The following is a 23627-nucleotide window of genomic DNA, read 5'->3' on the forward strand; positions in this document are numbered from 1 at the left end:
GACATTGAGAGCAGAGGTCAGCATTAATGAACTTACTGAAGAGGCATTGAGAGTAGAGGCCAGCATTAATGAACTTACTGAAGAGGCATTGAGAGCAGAAGTCAGCATGAATGAACTTACTGAAGAGGCATTGAGAGCAGAGCTCAGCATTACTGAACTTACTGAAGAGGCATTGAGAGCAGAGGTCAGCATGAATGAACTTACTGAAGAGGCATTGAGAGCAGGGGTCAGCATTAATGAACTTACTGAAGAGGCACTGAGAGCAGAGCTCAGCATTACTGAACTTACTGAAGAGACATTGAGAGCAGAGGTCAGCACGAATGAACTTACTGAAGAGGCATTGAGAGCAGAGCTCAGCATTACTGAACTTACTGAAGAGACATTGAGAGCAGAGGTCAGCACGAATGAACTTACTGAAGAGGCATTGAGAGCAGAGCTCAGCATTACTGAACTTACTGAAGAGGCATTGAGAGCAGAGCTCAGCATTACTGAACTTACTGAAGGGGCATTGAGAGCAGAGGTCAGCATGAATGAACTTACTGAAGAGGCATTGAGAGCAGGGGTCAGCATTACTGAACTTACTGAAGAGACATTGAGAGCAGAGGTCAGCATTAATGAACTAACTGAAGAGGCATTGAGAGCAGGGGTCAGCATTACTGAACTTACTGAAGAGACATTGAGAGCAGAGGTCAGCATGAATGAACTTACTGAAGAGGCATTGAGAGCAGAGCTCAGCATTACTGAACTTACTGAAGAGGCATTGAGAGCAGAGGTCAGCATGAATGAACTTACTGAAGAGGCATTGAGAGCAGAGGTCAGCACGAATGAACTTACTGAAGAGGCATTGAGAGCAGAGCTCAGCATTACTGAACTTACTGAAGAGGCATTGAGAGCAGAGCTCAGCATTACTGAACTTACTGAAGAGGCATTGAGAGCAGAGGTCAGCATGAATGAACTTACTGAAGAGGCATTGAGAGCAGGGGTCAGCATTACTGAACTTACTGAAGAGACATTGAGAGCAGAGGTCAGCATTAATGAACTAACTGAAGAGGCATTGAGAGCAGGGGTCAGCATTACTGAACTTACTGAAGAGGCATTGACAGCAGAGGTCAGCATTACTGAACTTACTGAAGAGACATTGAGAGCAGAGGTCAGCATTACTGAACTTACTGAAGAGGCATTGACAGCAGAGGTCAGCATTACTGAAGAGGCATTGAGAGCAGAGGTCAGCATGAATGAACTTACTGAAGAGGCATTGAGAGCAGAGGTCAGCATTAATGAACTTACTGAAGAGGCATTGAGAGCAGAGGTCAGCATTACTGAACTTACTGAAGAGGCATTGAGAGCAGAGGTCAGCATGAATGAACTTACTGAAGAGGCATTGAGAGCAGAGGTCAGCATTACTGAACTTACTGAAGAGGCATTGAGAGCAGAGGTCAGCATGAATGAACTTACTGAAGAGGCATTGAGCAGTGACACGTATTACTGAATGTACCAAAGGGGAATTATTGAGAGCAGGGGCTGAACTACTGAACATACCGAAGAGATATTAGTGTGTGTAGAGGCCATTATTACTGAACGTAATAAATGGGTATTATTGAGAGCAGAGGCTGGCACTAGAGAATGTACTGAAGGTATAGTATTGAAAGCAGATACCGGTATTACTGATGTGCCTAAGGGATATATTACTGAGCGAAAAGGCTGGTATTACTGAATGTACTAAAAGGGTATTACTGAGAGCAGAGTCTGGTATTACTGAACGTACCAAAGGGGTATTATTGGTGGCAGATGCTGGCATTACTGAACGTCCCAACAGGGTATTATTGAGGGAAGACGCTGGTCCTGCTCAATGTACTGAAAGGGTATTATAGAGAGCAGAAGCTGGCACCGTTCTGAATGTAATGAAGAGGTATTATTGAGAAAAGAGACTGGTACCACTGAATGTCCCGAAGGGGTATTATTGAGAGAAAAGACTGGAATTACTGATTGTACTGAGGGGTATTATTGAGAGCAGAGGCGGGCATTACTGATTGTACCAAAGGGGTATTATTGAGAGCAGAGGCCGACACTACTGATTGTAATAGGGGTATTATTGAGAGCCGAGACTGGAACTATGAAACGTACTGAAGGGGTATTGCTGAGAGCAGAGGCGGGCACTAGTGATTGTATCAAAGGGGTATTATTGAGAGCAGAGACTGGCACTGGTGAATGTACCAAAGGGGCATTATTGAGAGTAGAGGCAGGCATTGCTGAACGTAAGGAAGGTGTATTATTGCGAGAAGAGGCTGGCACTAGTGAATGCACCAAAGGGTTAATTGTTGAGTAGAGGCTGGCATTACTGAATGTACGAATGGGTATTATGGAGAGCAGAGGCTGGCATTAATGATTTTACCAAAGGGACATTACTGAGATCACAGGCTGGCAATAGTGAATGCACGAAAGGGCTATAACTGAGAGCAGGGGCTGGCACTAGTAAATGTACCGAAGGGGTATTATTGAGAGCAGAGGCTGGCATTAATGAATGTAATGAAGGAGTATTTTTTAGAGCAGGGGCTGGCACTAGTGAATGGACCGAAGGGGCATTATTGAGATTAGAGGCTGGCATTGCTGAACGTAATGAAGGGGTATTATTGAGAGCAGGGGCTGGCACTAGTGAATGCACCTAAGGGGTATAACTGAGAGTACTGAATGTACGCAAGGGGTATTATTGAGAGCACAGGCTGGCATTACTGATTGTACCGAAGAGGTTTTACTGAGAGCAGGTGCTGGCACTAGTGAATGTAATGAAGGGGTATAACTGAGAGCAGGGCAGGGCTCGAAAAATCCCAAAAATTGTACTAGTCCTGCAGGACTATTACTTCAAAAAATGTCCTCGACCTAACTGCGGAGACTTTGTGAGCAATAAAAATGCCTTTAAATCTTGTTATCTTGTCACATTTGCTCCGTTTTCACAGACAGAGGACAAAAGTTGGTTTGTTTTCCTACTTGCCAGAAAGGGCGAGTAGGACCTAAAAACAGATCGACCTTGTTAAATTTAGCTCGACTATGCAAGCGGTCGAGTGGAATTATCTAGCCCTGCAGGGGCCGGCACTAGTGAATGTACCGAAGGGTTCATTGTTGAGAGTAGAGGCTGGCATTACTAATTGTACCAAAGGGACATTATTGAGTGCAAAAGCTGGCAATACTGATTTAACCACAAAGAACAGAGGACAGACATTACTGACTGCAATTTTAAAGGGTATTTAGAAATGTGTATTCTGGGCTATGCATTAGTGTTTGAGCTCTAGTGTGAAAATACAAAATTGGCCAAGTATTCCGTTTCAGTTAAACCAGTGAGGTTAAAGAAACAAAGTAAAGAAGTAACACTGAATTTCATTTGGACTTACCAACGTGAAGGGAAGGCATACATGAGAATGCAATCAAAATTGAGAAAGAAAGGGCAAGAAAGAAATACGGTGAAAAAGAAAGAAAGAGAAAAAGAAAGAAAGAGAAAAAGAAAGATAGAAAGAATGAAAGAAAGAATGAAAGAAAGAAAGAAAGAAAGAAAGAAAGAAAGAAAGAAAGAAAGAACAAAGAAAGAACAAAGGACAGAAAGTAGTAGAGAAAAAGAAAGAAAGAAAAAGGAAAGAGAGAAAAAGGATGAAAGGAAGAAAGAAAGGAAAAGAAAGAAAGAAAGGAAAAGAAAGAAAGGAAAAGAAAGAAAGAAAGAAAGAAACAAAGAAAGAAACAAAGAAACAAAGAGAAACAAAGAGAGGACACACATATCAATGATTAATGTCTGTGTTTCATTTACTCATACACAGACATGTGTAATCTTCCTGTTGCGGGACGTGTCCTCGGAAGGGCAGCAATTGTAATGCTCAACTAAGTACAGGTGTAGTCCACTCCTCACTGACATGTCATACAGGCCTTGTGTTTTTATACCCGTGAGAACACAATGGCTATTAACCCCTTCGCTGCGGCGGCAATTCCGCCGTAGTGCTAGGGGGAAGGGGGGGCCGAGCGGCGCTCACGTGCTCGTGACGGAACTGCCCCGTCACGAGCCTCGGTTGAGCTGTGCTCATGACGGAGCGGTTCCGTCACGGCCCCGCCCGCTCAATGGAACGCCCAGCGCAGGCGTGGAATTTGCGCCGCGCAGGCGCGCCGAGCGGGTAATGACGGAACCGCTCTGTCATGAGCACAGCTCAACCGAGGCTCGTGACGGAGCGGTTCCGTCACGAGCATGGAAGCGGCTAATTGACTCTTGGTGCTTGGAGAGGGCAGTGCCGGATCAGTGAAGGGTCTCTTTCTACAGCGTCTACTTAACTTGGCAGACAGTAGAAATCAATCAATCAATCATTGACACTTATAAAGCGCGCTACCTACCCGTAGGGTCTCAAGGCGCTGGGGGGGGGGGGGGGGGTGCCACTACTGCTCGAACAGCCAGGTCTTCAGCTTCTTCCTGAAGGAGAGGTGGTCTTGGGTCAGGCGCAGGTCGGTCGGGAGGGAGTTCCAGGTCTTGGCGGCCAGGTAGGAGAAGGACCTTCCTCCTGTAGTCGCTCTTCGGATGCGGGGGACGGCGGCGAGGGCGTGGTTGGCTGATCGGAGGTGGCGTTTGGGAGCGTAGAAGTTGACTCGGCTGTTGAGGTAGCTCGGGCCTTGGTCGTGTAGGGCTTTGTGTGCGTGGGTGAGGAGGCGGAAGGTGATTCTTTTGTTGACGGGGAGCCAGTGAAGGTCTCTCAGGTGTCCGGAGATGTGGCTGGTTCGTGGGATGTCGAGGATGAGTCTGGCTGAGGCGTTCTGGATCCGCTGGAGTCTCTTCTGGAGCTTGGCGGTGGTACCGGCGTAGAGGGCGTTGCCGTAGTCCAGTCGGCTGGTGACGAGGGCCTGGGTGACGGTCTTCCTGGTCTCGGTGGGGATCCACCAGAAGATCTTCCGTAGCATGCGTAGGATGTTGAAGCACGCCGAGGAGACGTTGTTGACTTGCCTGGTCATGGAGAGGGAGGCGTCCAGGATGAAGCCCAGGTTGCGTGCGTGGTCTGTCGGTTTGGGTGCGGTGCCTAGGGCGGGGGGCCACCAGGAGTTGTCCCAGGCGGAGGGCGAGGAGCCCAGGATGAGGACCTCCGTCTTGTCCGAGTTCAGTTTCAGGCGGCTGGTCGCCATCCACTCGGCTACCTCTTTCATCCCTTCGTGCAGGTTGGCTCTGGCGGCGGCGGGGTCGTTGGTCAGGGAGAGGATCAGCTGGGTATCGTCGGCGTAGGAGATTATGCTGAGGTTGTGTTTGCGTACGATGGCCGCGAGGGGGCTCATGTAGACGTTGAAGAGGGTGGGGCTCAGAGATGATCCTTGGGGGACGCCGCAGATGACTTCGGAGGCCTCTGACTTGTACGGTGGTAGGCGGACTCTCTGTGTTCTTCCGTCGAGGAAGGAGATGATCCATTCCAGTGCCTTCCCCTGGATTCCGGCGTTGTTGAGACGCTGTACTAGGGTGCGGTGGCAGACCGTGTCGAAAGCCGCGGAGAGGTCTAGGAGGATGAGGGCCGCTGTTTCTCCCTTGTCCATCAGGGCTCGGATGTCATCGGTGGCGGCGATGAGGGCGGTCTCGGTGCTGTGATTGGCACGGAAGCCGGACTGTGAGGGGTCGAGGGATCCGTTCGTCTCGAGGAAGGCGGCCATCTGCTTGTTGACGGTCTTCTCGATGACCTTGGCTGGAAACGGGAGGAGCGAGATGGGTCGGTAATTCTTGAGGTCGGTGGGGTCCGCTGTTGGTTTCTTGAGTAGAGCGCTGAGTTCGGCGTGTTTCCAGCTCTCCGGGAAGATGGTGGTGTCGAAGGATGTGTTGATGATGTCTCGCAGGTGGGGTGCGATGACAGCGTCGGCCTTGTTGAAGACGTGGTGAGGGCAGGGGTCGGTCGGTGATCCGGAGTGGATGGAGTTCATCGTGCGGATGGTGTCTTCGGTGCTGATCGGGGTCCAGGCGTGGAGGGTGGTGGTGGGGGGTGGTTGTTCGGTCCTGGTGTGCGTTGGTTGGTTGTTGAAGCTGTTGTGTATGTCCGCGATCTTGTTGTGGAAGTATGAAGCGAGGGAGTTGCAGAGGTCTTGCGATGGGGTGATGTCGTTGTTACCTGCGCTGGGGTTGGAAAGCTCTTTCACGATGTTGAAGAGTTCCTTGCAGTTGTGTGCGTTGTTGTCCAACCGGTCCTTGAATGCTGTTTTCTTGGCGGCGCGGATCAGCTGGTGGTGTTTCCGGGTGGCAAGTTTGAAGGAGGTCCTGTTGTCTGGTGTCGGTTCCCTTCTCCAGACCTTCTCGAGGGCTCGGCAGTTCTTCTTGGAGCTCTTGAGTTCGTCGGTGAACCATGGGGCCTTCTTGCTGCCGGGTCTGCTAGGCGGGGTCCTCAGTGGGGCGAGTTCGTCCGCGCAGTTGCTGATCCACTTCGTGAGGTTGTCGGCGGCCTGGCTGGGGTTCGCTGAGCTGGCAGGAGGGTGCTGGCCCAGGGAGGTGGCGAGCTGGTCCGCCGTGATCTTGTTCCAGCTTCTGCGGGCGGCCTGTTGCTGGTGTTGGTGGGTCGTTGTTCTCTTGAAGGTGAAGTGGACGCAGCTGTGGTCCGTCCATTGAAGCTCTGTGGTGTGGCTGAAGGTGACGTCTTTGCTGGATGAGAAGACGGCGTCGAGTGTGTGTCCGGCGAGGTGGGTGGGGGTGGACACCAGTTGCTTGAGTCCCAGGTTGGCGAGGTTGTCGAGCAGGGTGCTGGTGTTGCGGTCGTTGTTGTTCTCCAGATGGAAGTTGAGGTCTCCCAGGAGGATGTAGTCGGCGGATGGGAGGGCATGCGGGCTGACGAAGTCGGCGATGTCCTCGCTGAATTGCGTGCGTGGTCCAGGGGGTCGGTAGATCAGGGTGCCTCTGAGGGTGGTGTTCGGGTTGGTGTGGATCTGGAAATGCAGGTGTTCGGCGCTGGTCGGAGTGTTGTCGGTGCTGGTCGTGAGACGGATGGTGCTCCTGTGGATGATGGCGATGCCTCCTCCCATCTGGTTGGCGTTTCGGTCCCTCCGGACGATCTTGTAGCCCTCTGGGATAGCGATGGCGATGTCAGGAGCTGACGAGGCGTTCATCCAGGTCTCCGTGAGGAAGGCAACGTCAGGGGCTGTGGCGTCTAGGAGGTTCCAGAGTTCGATGGCGTGTCTGTGGACGGAGCGGGTGTTGAGCAGGATGCACTTGAGGTGGGTGCTGCTGGTGTTTGACTTGGCGGGTGCCGGTGCGAGGCAGGTCCGGATGCAGGTGAACTTGCAGGCGTGGCAGCTGAAAGGTCCGTGGGTACGTCGTGGAGTGGCCTGGTGGCAGTCTGGAAGTCGGCCGGTGTTGAGTGCGATGAGGGTAGCGGCGGAGTATGTCAGGCGGGTCGGTCGCGGTCGGGGTCTTCGGGGGCCAGGGGTCCTGGCGCTGGTCGCGATCCGGTCGCGGACGGGCGCAGACGGGCTTACCTTTGGCGCGCCTTCGGCGCACAATCGGCGCGCCCGCTGCGCGTGACCGCTGCGCGTTCGCACGGTCGCCATTTAAGGCGAAGTGCGCGGGTGGGCGGAGCAGCTGGGAGGCGGGAGCGGGGAGGGTTACAGAAGGCAAAAAGGGGCGGGGCCAAGCGGCGGTGGCGGGAAGGGAGGGCGGGGGGCGTCGAGGTAGGCGGTAGGCGGTAGGCGGACAACAAGGAAGGATGGCAACACGGAGGAAAATACAATGCAGTACAAAACAGGCACAAATGAACGCAAAAGCAGGGAAAAACAAGTTTATCCCAGACAAGCACAAATAACCGTCAAAACAATAGAAAAACCACTCGCAGCGGCGGGAGCCGGCAACGAGGCAGCAGCGAGGCAGAGGGCGGCAGGGGGCACACGCAGCAGCTGGTGGCCGTGCGGCGCGGGGGTGTCCCACAAGTGGGTCACACTCACCTGCGTCGCACGGTCGCCATTTAAGGCCAAGTGCGCGGGTGGGCGGAGCAGCTGGGAGGCGGGAGCGGGGAGGGTTACAGAAGGCAAAAAGGGGCGGGGCCAAGCGGCGGTGGCGGGAAGGGAGGGCGGGGGGCGTCGAGGTAGGCGGTAGGCGGTAGGCGGACAACAAGGAAGGATGGCAACACGGAGGAAAATACAAGGCAGTACAAAACAGGCACAAATGAACGCAAAAGCAGGGAAAAACAAGTTTATCCCAGACAAGCACAAATAACCGTCAAAACAATAGAAAAACCACTCGCAGCGGCGGGAGCCGGCAACGAGGCAGCAGCGAGGCAGAGGGCGGCAGGGGGCACACGCAGCAGCTGGTGGCCGTGCGGCGCGGGGGTGTCCCACAAGTAGAAAAGGCCTGTCAGATCTCTCTCTTCTGCTAGAAACAAGGGGGGTGTGGGATTTGACTATGGCAGGGGAAACCCGAGTTGAGACAAGTTAACACTGCTGGTAAATTCCCCCACACATCAGATACGCATGTTGTAGGGAGGGTACAGGAGAGGATGTACCTACAGACTACAATATCAAAGATTGCCCTTTCCAGTTCTGCACAAAGATGATTAGTGACTTGTACAGCAGTCACTTATGGAGTTCTGTAAAATACATATTCATACATACATATACATGCTCACATGTACACATGGTAAAATGGCAGGCATCCTTCGTGCATGTGCCCAAAAAGAATCAATCTGTTCAAAGAGAGAACCGTTAGACAGTCTTCCCACAAGGATAGTGATAAAAAGCCCTTGGCCCTGCCTATAGACACACTGCCTCCATTGTCAGTCACCATTTAACCTGGATTGAGATGTATTTCGGTGCGCTCAGACAAAATGGGGTACAATTTGAGTGTGCACTGGACTATTCCAAGATGAACTTTAGAACTGTACCAATGACACTGTGTGCAGCCTTTTTATCCCTTCATTCAATTCAGCAATTAAAAGAAGAGGCAACTCGATCGCGGTTGCCATAAATCGATCAGAAAACGGCTGGCCCTAGCCTTATCCCACTGCTACAAGTCTGGCAAGCGAAACTCATCCCGGCAATCTCTTATGGGAGTGAGTGTCTGAGGGGAAGAGATGCACTGACGTTGGACAGAACTATCTCAAGAGCCAGCCAGCACCGCAAACAACACTGAACTATCCCCCACACTGGGGTTGGTGCGTGGGCAGTGAAGCGGTGTGTATACAGAGCAGGTGCCGCCGAGGAGATGGGTCCCTGATCGGTGAAGTTTAAGGAGGCCGGCGGACAAGGGAAGGACCGGCGATCACCGTGAAAACATCAAGATGGGCACTGTGAGCTGTTGAGGGGAGCAGGGAGCGCAACAGCCGTCCAACAGGGACCTTAGTTCGAGGGATTCGTGCTGGGCCCCCCCACCCCCTCACACTGCTGAGAGACTTAGCCAATGGGTTGTGAACCAGCGACAGAGAAGGTGCATGGCATTACATGGAACCAGCAGTGTGGCACAAAGCATGTAAAGGGGCCAACACGAATACAGAGGCCAAGCCCAAAAAACAGTGGTATGCAGTGAGTTTTCAGAGCCTACAGGGACACGAGAGACAACAAAGCTGCGATGTAGTCACCCCACACAGTGATCGCTCCTGAAATGTTGCCTGCACCTGCCTAAAATGGCGGCCGCAACAAACCCTCCTGCGTCTCTCCTGACCTTATCTCCTTCCTCCCCCTACCCCCACCCCTCTCCGCTCTACTCTTCTCCACTTTCCTGCTACTGACCTTTGCCCTCACCTGTCCTGGCCCTTAGTCCCCACCCTGGTTATCTGTGAATTTTCCCTCGTCAATTGAGATCTAGCTATTTTGTCTGATGCCCGATGGAGCTACCTGGTTTAGCTATAGGGGAGACAGACCGGGGATTCCCTCCTTGGACGTCACCTACCCAGTCGGTCTTTAGACAGACTTCTTTTTGTCTCTCCTGTCGTCTCTTCCCGCATCCTCCCTCCATTTATGTCTCTCCTTCTCTCCTCTCTCAATGAATTGATACTGAACTATTTTGTCTGATGCCCAATGGAGCTACCTGATTTAGCTATAGGGGAGATGGGCTGTGGATTCCCTCCTTGGTCGTCACCTACCCAGTCGGTCTTTAGACAGACGTCCTTTCGTCTCTCCATGTTGTCTCTTCCCTCATCCTCCTTTTCTCACCTCCCCTGCCCCGTCCACTACTTTTCTCTCTCCTTTCTCTCCTCTCCTAATTGTATTGCCTATTTTTTGATGTATTATGTAATTGTTGATCTTTTTCTGTTACATTGTTGATTCTCATGTAAAGCGCTCTGATACCTTCGGGTCTAGCCAGCGCTATATAAAACTCTTTAAATAAAAAAATAAATAAACTAGAGGTGCAGGGAATGAAGTGTCATGAGCAAGAAAGCTGGACATGCCCATGGATGACTTTGTGAGCCCTGCAGTCTTAAACTGTCTCTCTTCTATAAGAGGTCAGGGAAGCCATGTCGGGAGACACATGGGTAGAATATCCCCTTGATGAAGACAGTCAAAGGAGGGAAAGAAAAGGAGGAAGAAATTCAGCAGTAACCTATGGCAGGCTCGGCTCCTCAATCTATACAATAAAATCGCTGTTAGCTAAATCTTTACATGAATTTGTTTATCCTGGGTGGTACGTGAAAGAGTATACAAATGGAGCCTGATTCACCAAAAGTCTACGTTAAGACCTGAAGCCTATGTTTAGACCTAAAGTCTAACTTTACTATAAGTAAAGTTAGACTTTTAGCCTAGGTTTAGATCAAAAGTCTAAATTTTCAACTAGTAAAATAAGATTTTAGGTCTAAACTCATACTTCAGGTCTAAACTTTGACCACAAGTCTAACTTTACTACTAGTACTAGGCTCATACTGAAAGGAGGAATAAACCACAGTCCAGGAATATTGTTCTCATCACCAGATGACTCTGAAACACCCCTGCCCCTGGGAGGGGCAGGTGCTTCCAGGGCTGCAATTCATTAAAAAGACATTTAGCTTCTAAGGCCAGGTCACAGCGTTGGGACTAGTGCTGCCACAACTGGTTTCAGCCTTGATCGCAGATCGTGGCCCTTATAAGCTAGTACTTGTTAAAGGATAAGACAGCATTGATGCAGGTGTTTAATTCCCTTCCACAGAAGGACAAACAAGCATTTGCAATGCAATAGGTCTTGCATTAGTTAAATGTAGAGCTATTGCCTTTGCAAGTTGAAAAGAAACGTGGCGTCCGCCTACCTTTGCTTTTTTATTTATTGACTTTTGAAGTAATGGCGGCAAGCCGCGCTTTAGATGTTTAAATCTAAAGTGCAGTGCGGCATGCCACGATTGCTACAAAAGTCAATAAATAGAAACAAAAAGTTGTGCAGCCGCCTTTTTCTGTTTATTTACTATTGTAGCAATCGCGGCATGTCGCCCGTTAGCTTTAGATGTTTACAACTAAAGCGCGGCGTGCTGCCAGTTCTATAAAAGTAAATTCATGGAAAAGAAATGCGCTGTCCGCCCGCTTTTGTTTGTTTTTACTGACCTTTGTAGCAATGGCGGCAAGTTGCTCTTTAGCTTTAAATGATTAAAGTGAAAGCGCAGCGTGCCACAATTGCTACAAAAGTGTTTTACGTATATGTTTTAGTTTCTAATGCAGTGGAGTGCGAAGGCTTACCCGAAACAAATGCAGACACTCAGCGATGTCGACTTGCCTGAGGAACAGACACGCTACATAATAAAGCAGCAAGGAGTGTGCACCATGATGTCGCTACCTTTTGTTCAGCTTGCCTGAGGCACAGATGCGCTGCACGGGAAAGCAGCAGGGAGTGTGCGTTGTGATGTCGTCTTCGTTCTCAAGCTGCCCAGGAGTTAGAAGGTGGTCATAGGGAGGGGCGCTAAAGGCAGCACAATACTGGAAACCCGTGAATGGAAAGCGGATGGGGTGACTGAAAAGGGGGCAGGCTTGGAGGTAGGAGAAGGCAATTAACATTTGTAGCCAGGACAAAAGAAAAAGAGTGCGCAACAGTAAACTTTACAACTCACCATGAACTAATACTTGCAACAGGGGCACTCTCAAGGGCGTGACCAAAAGAGCAAAAGGAGGGACAAATGTAAGCTTTTTACCAATGAAAAACAAGGATTTTCACAAGCACATTAAGGAACCAATCACAAGCAATGGGGGTGATGAATGCCCATACACCAGATACAGCATGTCTCGGAGGACAGCCTCGGCGAGACCTAACAAAGACTGTGATCTTGAAACTGGGGTTTCATTCCCCAGGAAGACGTCTGTGTATATATCTGAAGTTATTTACTCTGCTTCTGCTGGGACAGACCCGTATCACCTGAAGCACCAGCCAAAACATTTAATCTAACTTTTCGGCCAACAGAGTGCTCTCTCTCTCGACTGCCTAGCAACACCGACCAGAGCTGTGGTGAGCAGAGGATGCTGACATCCAAAAAGTACAATATCTCTGAAGGGTTGTGGTACCCGTCCCAGGTGTTTCACAGGGGGGCACTCACAGAACCGAGAGCACCTACTGCCAGTGTATCTGTCGTCTCTATGCCATAGTGAGGCTTACAGAGACTCTTCGCATTGAGGTTAAATAAACTGCCCCAATTGAGGTAGATTTGGATTCTAAGGACTGTAGTCTACCGGCCTAGTGTCAACGCGCACTTTGACACAGTGTATCTACTGAGACCAGCTGTAAACGCTCACCTCCGCGCTCTGTCACTGAGTTTCCCTTCAGTTGGCTTCTCATAAATGTTTGGGAGCTGTCCGTCACTTTTCAATGATTGCAACTGTTATGTTATGTTAACTGGGATTTATATAGCGCATAATCACCGGCAGGTCTCTTAGCGCTGCGAGAGAGTAACTAAATCCCGCCAATGGTGAAATGTACATACACCTAGTCGAGGCTTATGCTGTGCCCAGATCCTCTATGAACAGAGGAGTCTTGAGTCTTTTCCTGAAAGGGGGAATGGCGGATTCCTTACGTAGGCTCTCTGGTAGTCTATTCTAGAGTTGAGGGAGCAATGCAGAGAGGGCTCTGCCGCCTTTCGAGGTTGTTTTGAATTGTGGGCAGTAGGCCTGCCTCGGATGACCGAAGGTACATCTGAAAGACGGAGGCAGATTATCAAAGGACTCATTTAAAGGGGCCATTGGTGGTCCCGGCACATGTCAGCTGTCACAGGCAGGGTATCAATCGAGATGAACTGGCATCCTAGTGACGTAACGGTTGTCACTGATGCCACCTGAGTGATGTCACAGGTACAAACGGGTGTCACAAAAGGTGATGTTTTCCTGTTAATATCACAGGGGCCAATGTGAACAATATTTTAAAAAGTAATAAAAGAACGGTGTCAGTGGGAGTTTATGAAATCACTGGTCGGATATCATCGTACTTCTTTCAAGTCGTGTCACTCCGTCACGAGCAGCCAGGTCACTGATGACACATGATGCTACTAGATCATGTTAATCTGACAAGTGGAGGGGGTCTCTTTATGTCGGGGGGGGTGATATCAATTCTGATGTCACTGGAGGTGATATTGCTTCTGGTTTATGGCTATCCAGGAGGTGATTTAACTGATAGTTTATGACGTCACTAAACATTCTACATGGGTAGGGGTCACTGTGCCACACGAGACGATGGAACTGTTACAGAGGTCACTATTAGTTTATGTCACAGACGTGATGGCATTATTAGTTTATGATGTTTAAGATGGCACCGAAATGATGCCCGTATTCGTTTATTTTATCAGAGAGGCAATGTCACAATTAGTTTATGATGTCACATTGATGATGTCATTATTAGTTTATGTCACAGAGGTGATGCCACTATCAGGTTATGAAATCATAGTATGTATGTATGTTTGGATTTATATAGCGCTTATAACCCAGGGGTCTCTAAGCGCTTTGCCTTGGGAACCCGTCCTGGCTTTTCCCTGTGAGATAGCCCCTACAGGGCATCCCCAAGGTGAAAGCCAGGCATCCCGCCGCGGGGGGGCCGTTGTGGAGATTAAGCAAGCTTAATGCCCAGAGTTGCAGAGTGTGAACCCATGATTAGGTCAGGCACCGAAGCGAGAATTATCGAGTCCGTGGACATTTGAGCTCGAGACCCTGCAGCGTCGGGAATTGAACCCTGGTCCCGGGTCTGACCTCTGCTTCAGGGTCTGCCTCTTCTAACCATTGAGTCACACTTCTCCACAGTGGGGATGTCACTAATAGAATGATGTTGGGATTTGTTGTTTTCTGGAAGCCACACCACTTACCTCGGACATTCTGTGATCCAGCCTGCTGAGCCGCTGCTGCTCGCCGGACCCGCTGCGCGGGTCCCGCTTCGCGGTTACAGCGGCTGTTGATTGATTGAAAGGGGCATCACCTGGTGACCGGCAGGGCTGCGAGGGAACAGCGGGTGGACTCCACGGACCAGGAGTCCCCGCGCGCCCGTTCCCAGCTGGGCTCCTCTCCCTGCCGGCCCCGCCCCCATCACTGCAAGCTTAAGAGGCTCCCTGCCCTTTCATCGGCGGATTTGTTGTTTTCTGGAAGCCACGCCACTTACCTCGGACATTCTGTGATCCAGCCTGCTGAGCCGCTGCTGCTCGCCGGTCCCGCTGCGCGGGTCCCGCTTCGCGGTTACAGCGGCTGTTGATTGATTGAAAGGGGCATCACCTGGTGACCGGCAGGGCTGCGAGGGAACAGCGGGTGGACTCCACGGACCAGGAGTCCCCGCGCGCCCGTTCCCAGCTGGGCTCCTCTCCCTGCCGGCCCCGCCCCCATCACTGCAAGCTTAAGAGGCTCCCTGCCCTTTCATCGGCGGATTTGTTGTTTTCTGGAAGCCACGCCACTTACCTCGGACATTCTGTGATCCAGCCTGCTGAGCCGCTGCTGCTCGCCGGACCCGCTGCGCGGGTCCCGCTTCGCGGTTACAGCGGCTGTTGATTGATTGAAAGGGGCATCACCTGGTGACCGGCAGGGCTGCGAGGGAACAGCGGGTGGACTCCACGGACCAGGAGTCCCCGCGCGCCCATTCCCAGCTGGGCTCCTCTCCCTGCCGGCCCCGCCCCCATCACTGCAAGCTTAAGAGGCTCCCTGCCCTTTCATCGGCGGATTTGTTGTTTTCTGGAAGCCACGCCACTTACCTCGGACATTCTGTGATCCAGCCTGCTGAGCCGCTGCTGCTCGCCGGTCCCGCTGCGCGGGTCCCGCTTCGCGGTTACAGCGGCTGTTGATTGATTGAAAGGGGCATCACCTGGTGACCGGCAGGGCTGCGAGGGAACAGCGGGTGGACTCCACGGACCAGGAGTCCCCGCGCGCCCGTTCCCAGCTGGGCTCCTCTCCCTGCCGGCCCCGCCCCCATCACTGCAAGCTTAAGAGGCTCCCTGCCCTTTCATCGGCGGATTTGTTGTTTTCTGGAAGCCACGCCACTTACCTCGGACATTCTGTGATCCAGCCTGCTGAGCCGCTGCTGCTCGCCGGTCCCGCTGCGCGGGTCCCGCTTCGCGGTTACAGCGGCTGTTGATTGATTGAAAGGGGCATCACCTGGTGACCGGCAGGGCTGCGAGGGAACAGCGGGTGGACTCCACGGACCAGGAGTCCCCGCGCGCCCGTTCCCAGCTGGGCTCCTCTCCCTGCCGGCCCCGCCCCCATCACTGCAAGCTTAAGAGGCTCCCTGCCCTTTCATCGGCGGATTTGTTGTTTTCTGGAAGCCACGCCACTTACCTCGGACATTCTGTGATCCAGCCTGCTGAGCCGCTGCTGCTCGCCGGACCCGCTGCGCGGGTCCCGCTTCGCGGTTACAGCGGCTGTTGATTGATTGAAAGGGGCATCACCTGGTGACCAGCAGGGCTGCGAGGGAACAGCGGGTGGACTCCACGGACCAGGAGTCCCCGCGCGCCCGTTCCCAGCTGGGCTCCTCTCCCTGCCGGCCCCGCCCCCATCACTGCAAGCTTAAGAGGCTCCCTGCCCTTTCATCGGCGGATTTGTTGTTTTCTGGAAGCCACGCCACTTACCTCGGACATTCTGTGATCCAGCCTGCTGAGCCGCTGCTGCTCGCCGGTCCCGCTGCGCGGGTCCCGCTTCGCGGTTACAGCGGCTGTTGATTGATTGAAAGGGGCATCACCTGGTGACCGGCAGGGCTGCGAGGGAACAGCGGGTGGACTCCACGGACCAGGAGTCCCCGCGCGCCCGTTCCCAGCTGGGCTCCTCTCCCTGCCGGCCCCGCCCCCTTGGTGACTCAAGCTCACCTACAAAGAGGAGTGGACATACCTGCTGCGCGGGAGCGCGCGGGAGGGCGCCGGGAGAAGCCCGGGACAAGGGCGGGACCGTCTGTGGCCGTCCGGGGCCTCAGGAGGCCGGGCTGGGCCACCCCCCTTACCAACGACCCATAGTATCTTCTCCAGTAAGTGACATTGACACGTTGGTTTTGATTGGTGATGACTATGGCAATGTCTACATCGACAAGTTCTGCTACTAGCCACTTGATAACTCCCCCGGTTGAGTCTGGTCCACCAGCAATTGGCCCCCTAGACAAATTCTTTTTTAATCGTTCATTGTCAATTGACAAAGAGCTATCCCTGGCAGAGAGGCGCGCAGAGCGCAGATTATCTATAGAATTACTTAAGAATTCTATGGATAAGCTTCCAACTCTGGCGTACCCCACCCTGGTAACCCCTTTATCATCAGTGAACCTCCCTGTTGCAAACGAACATTTTGAGGGTCAAGCACAAATAACAAACAAGGACGTTGTGACAGAATTGAATAATCCTTGTGGGAGTAATATCCAATCTACATCGCTCCCTGATTCTGGTGCTCAGGTTACATCGGCCCAACCTAAGCTTGGGTCTAAAAGGAAAAGACCAGCCCCAGTAAGAAAATGTAAAATGGTGGCCAAACTCCCTCAAAAGCACAGGAAGCTACACAAATCCGTGAACATTGGAGAGGTCGTCACTGAAGAAACTCAAAGTACAGAAAGTGTCTCACACACCAATCTTGCCCCTTTGGACAGCCAAGACACAGAAGACAACTCTTGTACTGACTCCACTGCACCAAATAATGAAAATGTGTTATCACTTGTAAATGTGCTCCCTGAGTTGGAAAAATTACTTAGATCATTGCTTACCCCTATTGAGGATAGAATTGCCAAGCTTACAGATAGGCTAAATCATTTCGAGCAGACAACATTAGACAATTTCTATTCCACAAAATCGCTGATTAAAGCGAACACTGGGGTGGATGCAAGTACAAAGTCTCAGGTCCTTAGTAACCCTGTTACCCAGGATAAGGGAAGAAGGCCCCAAAATAACTCTCCTTTACCTCCCAAGCAAAGCAATCTTACAGCCAAAACAACTGTAAAACCCGCAGATAGATCTGACAGAGCGAAAGTTGGTTCTGTTCTATCTCAGCCGAACACTATGAAGCCCATAGAGTCCACAATTCCCCAGATACAAAATCCTCCAATCACTAAGAGTGCTGAGGCTACAGCTTGTCCCCAAGTGGACAAAGCACTAATAATTGCAAAAGCAACTAATAACATACAGATAGCCTCAAACATTCAGGTGGGAGGGAACAGGGCTAATGTATGCCCGCTGGTAGATAAAACTCTAGTACCGACCCAATCAAAAAACAAACAACAGGCGTTGAAGCCTGCCTCCCAACCCGTCCCCCAAGTTCCTAAATCAATCCCACCGCCCTTGGTAAAGCCACCTCACAGAATACCCCCGATTAATCTCACTCCAGATTCCTTCCCCTACGTAGCAGTTCTTATAAATGTACCACCATTACCCTCAGGACAGAGAGAAACTTTCCAGACGCTTAAAAACAAGATCATGCACTGGTTAAAGGAAAATCGTCCTCTGCCTGGTGACATCGACGGGTTAATCATAGGGGTAAGGAGAATAGACTGGATGGGATACACACCGAAAACCTTGGGTGGGGACTGTATAGTGGTTAATTTCCAAGATCCAAGGGTGGCGGGATGGATAACTAGGCAGGGATGGGGAACAAACAAGGGAGGTATTGGAATTGTGGACCTTACCTTTTTTTACCCCCGACCAGCTAGCGTAACGACTAGCTTGCTCAATGAACCCCTAATCCCCCCCACTGTATTATGGCCAGTCAATTCTTTACCACCTCCTCCAGTTGGTCGTAACCATACCACATACATAAATTACAACTCTCATGTAGGATGGCAGGACCCTGGATGGGGATATTGACAAACCAGTACAGTTAGGAAATGTGGGAATAATAATGAGCCAAAAGGGGTTTGTGATGTTTGTGTTGATACTATAGTTACAAACCTAACGGTTAATAATATTGAGACGGGGAGTTTGGCTGAAGAAGGTGGTTCTAGACTGGGAATTTTAAACATCAATGTTATGGCACCACCGTCAATGACAGTTAACACGATTGTAGATCCCATAGATGATCGGGAAAGGCCGATTAATTCTACTGAAAGTCCAATGACACCTCAAGCATTTCCAAACACCAACACTCTTGATGGTTCTGTGGCTAGCATTGGTACGCTTTTATCCTGGAATGTTGCGGGGTTGGGCAGTAAGTTGGATTCCCAATCCTGGGTGAACTATATAAGTGGGTATGATATCTGCTGTTTTCAAGAAACCTGGGCTTGCGATCCCCTTTTTTGTTTTGGTTATTTAAACTATTGTATACCAGCACAAAAAGGTGGAAGAGGGCGGCCAAAGGGAGGCCTCACTGTATGGGTCAAACAGGATTTGCACATTAACATCAAAATGTTGGACCTGGGAAGTAGTGATTTACAAGTATTAAGAATCTCCACAGGCAAGGGTCCACCAATAGATTTGTATAATGTCTATGCGAGAGGTAACAATGTAATTAACTCACCCACCATAGAGCTGTTATCTGCTGCCATAGAGGCCAAGTCCCAAGAAAGTATGATGATAATAGCAGGAGACCTCAACAGGACTTTTGAACCCTTGGACTGTACAAATGACCCCCTGGGGAATGAAGAGGACAATCTCTGGGGAGTACCCTCTCTATGTTTAAAACCTGTTAAGAGATGGACAAAAGAGATTTTATTATTGAATGGAATTTGTATGGAACACGGTTTAAGAGCACTTAACGGGAGGACACCAGGGGACAAGGCGGGCGGCTACACTTTTGATAACGGTACCAGCAGGAGCAGAATTGACTACATATTGTGTAGTCTCCAGCTGTGGAAGGGGGTTGTTGACATGTCTATTAGGCCCCGGGTTGAAAGTGATCACAACCCCCTCTGTGTGACTCATAGGTGGTGGAACGCTGGTGTGGGAAACTCTTTTGAAACAAATGATGATATCCCGGTCATGAGTAACGATGAACGCAGGTTAAAATGGCCAAAGGTATTGGCAAATGAGGCTACTATGACCTATATCAATAATGTGGTTGATAGTGCAATTTCCGCGATGGAAGCAGCGGTTCCAGTGGTTCCAGGGGATAGTGGTATCACCGAAATCCACAACAAGTTATTCTCCCTCCTAAGACCATGCTTCTTCATCAAAAACAGGAAAGGGAAGAAAGCTAAAGATGTGGGAAGGTGGTTTGATAGTCAATGTAGATTGGCACGACTTGAACTGGGACAAGCCATAAGGAATAGGGACCGTGCTGCAGTAATAGAGAATAGGAAACTGTACAAAATGGCCATTCATCGAGCTAAAAAGAAATGGGATGAAGACCATTGGGCCGAATTAAAAGAGTCTTCAGGTAACAAAGACTCCAGGACATTTTGGAAAATCATTAAGTGGGGCAGAGGAGCTGGCCCTGCGAAGCCAGATAACAATGTAGCAGAAGATGCTTGGGTTGATTATTTCAGACCACAGTATGCTGAAGTCAACCATCCTGTGGTGGCGGACAGTATAATACCAGTTTATGCAACCGATGATTTGTTTTCCCTTAGAGAAGCGGAAATTGCCATTAGTACCGCGAAATGTGGGAGGGCGCCAGGGCCAGACGGGATTCCCCCTGATATTTTTAAATACGATGTGACTAGATGGGCGAGGTATACCTTCCTTGTAGCAAATGCCCTAGCGAAGGGGGAAGTGGTCCCAGACCTCTGGAAAGGCGCAACCATTATCCCCATACACAAGAAGGGTGACCGTTCACTGCCTGCTAATTATAGGCCTATAAGCTTAATAGCTACCATGCAGAAGGTAGTTGGGAGAATGGTAACAAACCAGCTTATGGACTGGGTTGACGATAACAACGCCCTTTCTCCATACCAAGCTGGATTCAGGCGAGCAACCAGTACCATTGACCAGGTCTTCCGCTTCACCATATTGCGGTGGAAGACTGTTGTACTGGGAAGGGGCTGCCTGTATGTCGCGTTTGTCGACCTGCGGGCGGCATTCGACCTAGTCCCCCGATTGAAGTTATGGTTGGTTCTGCAAAAGATGGGGATTCCTGCAGATCTGCTTACACTAATCATGCGATTGCACGAATCCAACTTTGCAAGAGTCCAGTGGGGTGGAAGCGGGGAGACAACCACGGATTTCCCAGTGGAAAGGGGCGTCCGGCAAGGCTGTTCCATGGCCCCTTTACTTTTCTCGTTATTTATTAACGGGATTGTTGAGAGAATGTTGAAGGCTAGTGTAGACGCCCCGTCGTTAGCGGACACCAGGGTTCCGATCCTGATGTTCGCTGACGACACTCTTATCTTGTCCAAGACCCCTATGGGGCTACAACGTGCACTAAACATTTTCGATGCTTTTTGCACTGACCATGGGCTAGAAGTGAACGTGGGAAAAACAAAATTAATGGCCTTCTCCCCAGGTCGTAGGAATTACCCCAAGGTAACCTTAAATAACAGCAGGTTAGATACTGTCGCAGAATTTACGTACCTGGGAGTACAGATCGCAGAGGGCACTGGCTGGACGCATCATGTGGATAAAGTGGTCTTAAAACACCAGCAGCTCTCAGGTGCTTTAAGGGGTGAACACCGTAAATCTAAGACAAAGCCTATAAAACCCGCACTTATGGTGTATGACGCGAAGGTCTTGGGTGCCACATTATATGGCGCGGAGTTATGGGCTTGGGATAGTCTTGCGGCTCTACAGACTTCTGAGAATAAGTTTTTGCGAGGGATCACAGGACTCCCACAGAGCACCCCCTTAACCCCACTGTTTCTGGAGCTGGGTAGGCGTTCTATTGCCGACAGAGCCCGATTGCGCCCAGTCCTTTACTGGAGACGCCTCTGGACGACTCCAGAAATAAGACAATATGCGGAGGGTTTTCTATGGATAATTCAGGAAGATATCTTCCACAAGATAAAATGGCTAAAACATCTGAAGTCCATGCTAGTTAACTTAGGGTTTTCAAATCTTTGGAATAACCCTGTGGGAGAGATCTTCCCTAGCAAAGAAGCCCTCAAAGAACAATATTGGGATTGGGTGGGTGGCAAGCTGCTGAAAGACACCAGGGCCGACTCTATGTCTGGTCGTTTCCTGGAGATAAAAATCTTTCCTGCCCTAGAAAACTACTGGGATAACATCACGGTACCAATGGATAGGAAACTCGTCTTTCAGTTAAGATCTGGATCTATCCCCCTGAAGAAAACGACAGCTGGCTGGTACAGACCGACCAATAACTTATGTCCAGCATGTGAAAATGCCGAGGAGAGCATAGGCCATTTCCTATTTGTATGTCAAGCTTACTCAAAACCGAGGAGAAAATGGCTCACGCCGGTATGTAAAAACCTGGGGACACGCGACAGCGCTGTGGCTTTAAGAATCTTATGTACAACAACTCAGGATTCGATAGTCATAGGGGTAGCCAAATACCTGGGCTGGGCCTGGGCAATTAGACGACGGTCTCTGGGGGGAATTAGGTAATCAGGTATTTCTTTTAATTACGATTTATGTAATATTATTTTCACAAATGGTTTTTGTATGTAAACATTGTATGAGCTGCACTCTATGTTTAATGAATTTTTTTACCTGTAATCATGTATTATTGTGCAATTGTTTTAAATTCTATGTGCTTTTATGAGAATTGTCTCGAATAAAGCTTAAAAAAAAAAAAAAAAAAAAATGATGTCGTCTCTGAGGAGATATCAGTATTCGTTTATGATGAAACAGAGGGGCGTGTCCCTGATACTTCAAGCCTTCCATAAGATGAAACCACAGTCAGTGATGGAACAGCAGGTGATGGCACAGAGGTGACGTCACTGTTAGCTTATGACATCATAGGGGGATGTCCCTGGTACTTCAAGCCTCCCATGAGATGAAACCACAGTCAGTGATGGAAGAGTGGGTGATGATGTCACAGAGGTGACGTCACTGTTTATGACATCATAGGGGGATGTCCCTGATACTTTAAGTGATGGACCAGCGGGTAATGATGTCACTATTACTTTATGACGTCAGTGTGGATGCCATTGATGAGTTGACACATCAGAGTGTAATCACATAAGACTAAATGACGCGCCCGGAAGTGACGTCACGGCGTCTGATGACGTAAAAGGCCATGTACCTGCCGGCGGCCCCCCTGCTGGATCTGGGCCGCAGGTGCTGGTCCAGGAGGGTGACGCGCTCCGGCAGCAGCCGGTGGATGTCGAACGGGAAGTCCATGCCGGGTGCAGGGCTCCGGGGGCTGGGAGGGGGCGCTGCGGTGCTGCGGCCGCTGCTGTCACTCTGCCATTGTTTGAGAGCCGGTCTCCAGGAGCGCCTCACTTCCGGTCCGGGGCATGGAGACCGAAGACGGACACGCGCCCCGCTCGGCTGGCCCCGTTCCAAGATGGCGGACCCCGCGCGCCGTGTCCTTTCTCTATGTTGGGGCCCGCTTGTCCCCAGTCGCAGTGCTGCCCAGCGAGGCCGCCTTCTGAAGGGCTGCCGGCAGGTGTCGCTGCAGGGCCGCAGCTCCAGCCTCTGTGCTGCACTGAGGCAGAGCATGAGGGGGGGCTCAACCAAAGCAGAGGCAGCAGGGGGCAATTACAGCACAAATACCACCACACCTGCCAACAGCAGGGGGCATTTACAGAACAAATACCACCACACCTGCCAACAGCAGGGGGCATTTACAGAACAAATACCACCACACCTGCCAACAGCAGGGGGCATTTACAGAACAAATACCACCACACCTGCCAACAGCAGGAGGCATTTACAGAACAAATACCACCACACCTGCCAACAGCAGGAGGCATTTACAGAACAAATACCACCACACCTGCCAACAGCAGGGGGCATTTACAGAACAAATACCACCACACCTGCCAACAGCAGGGGGCATTTACAGAACAAATACCACCACACCTGCCAACAGCAGGGGGCATTTACAGAACAAATACCACCACACCTGCCAACAGCAGGGGGCATTTACAGAACAAATACCACCACACCTGCCAACAGCAGGAGGCATTTACAGAACAAATACCACCACACCTGCCAACATGCGCAAAAGGAACGTGGGACTTTAAAAAAAAAAGAATCGGACGAATGTATTTGTCCCTTTACCGTCAGTTGCGGCCTGCACGGGGTCTATTGGCATGCATGGGACTGGCAGAAAGGTATGAAACTGGGTGGAGTGGTGCACTACCGTACGTGAATAATGTCAGTTCAATTATGAAGCACTATCAATTTTCTTCCTTTAGGAAATAGTTTTTATTGAAGCTCATCAAAATTTCATATGAACATAAAACCTCAGCCAACGCGTTTCGTTCTAGACGTGAACTTCGTCAGGGC

At 50.6% G+C, this 23627-nt stretch overlaps 1 protein-coding gene across 1 annotated transcript in view; it reads right to left on the minus strand.

The window, feature by feature from the left end:
• Positions 1–22608, minus strand: part of ATAT1 (alpha tubulin acetyltransferase 1) — a 182460-nt gene extending 159852 nt beyond the window's left edge. The window contains exon 1 of the mRNA XM_078641706.1: positions 22417–22608. Within this exon, the coding sequence (XP_078497832.1) occupies positions 22417–22514 (98 nt within the window). The 5' untranslated portion in view covers positions 22515–22608. The remainder of the gene's footprint in view (positions 1–22416) is intronic.
• Positions 22609–23627: the final 1019 nt, after the last annotated feature.

This window comes from Lissotriton helveticus, chromosome 5_1, assembly GCF_964261635.1.
Source record: "Lissotriton helveticus chromosome 5_1, aLisHel1.1, whole genome shotgun sequence".
NCBI classification, from domain to species: domain Eukaryota; kingdom Metazoa; phylum Chordata; class Amphibia; order Caudata; family Salamandridae; genus Lissotriton; species Lissotriton helveticus.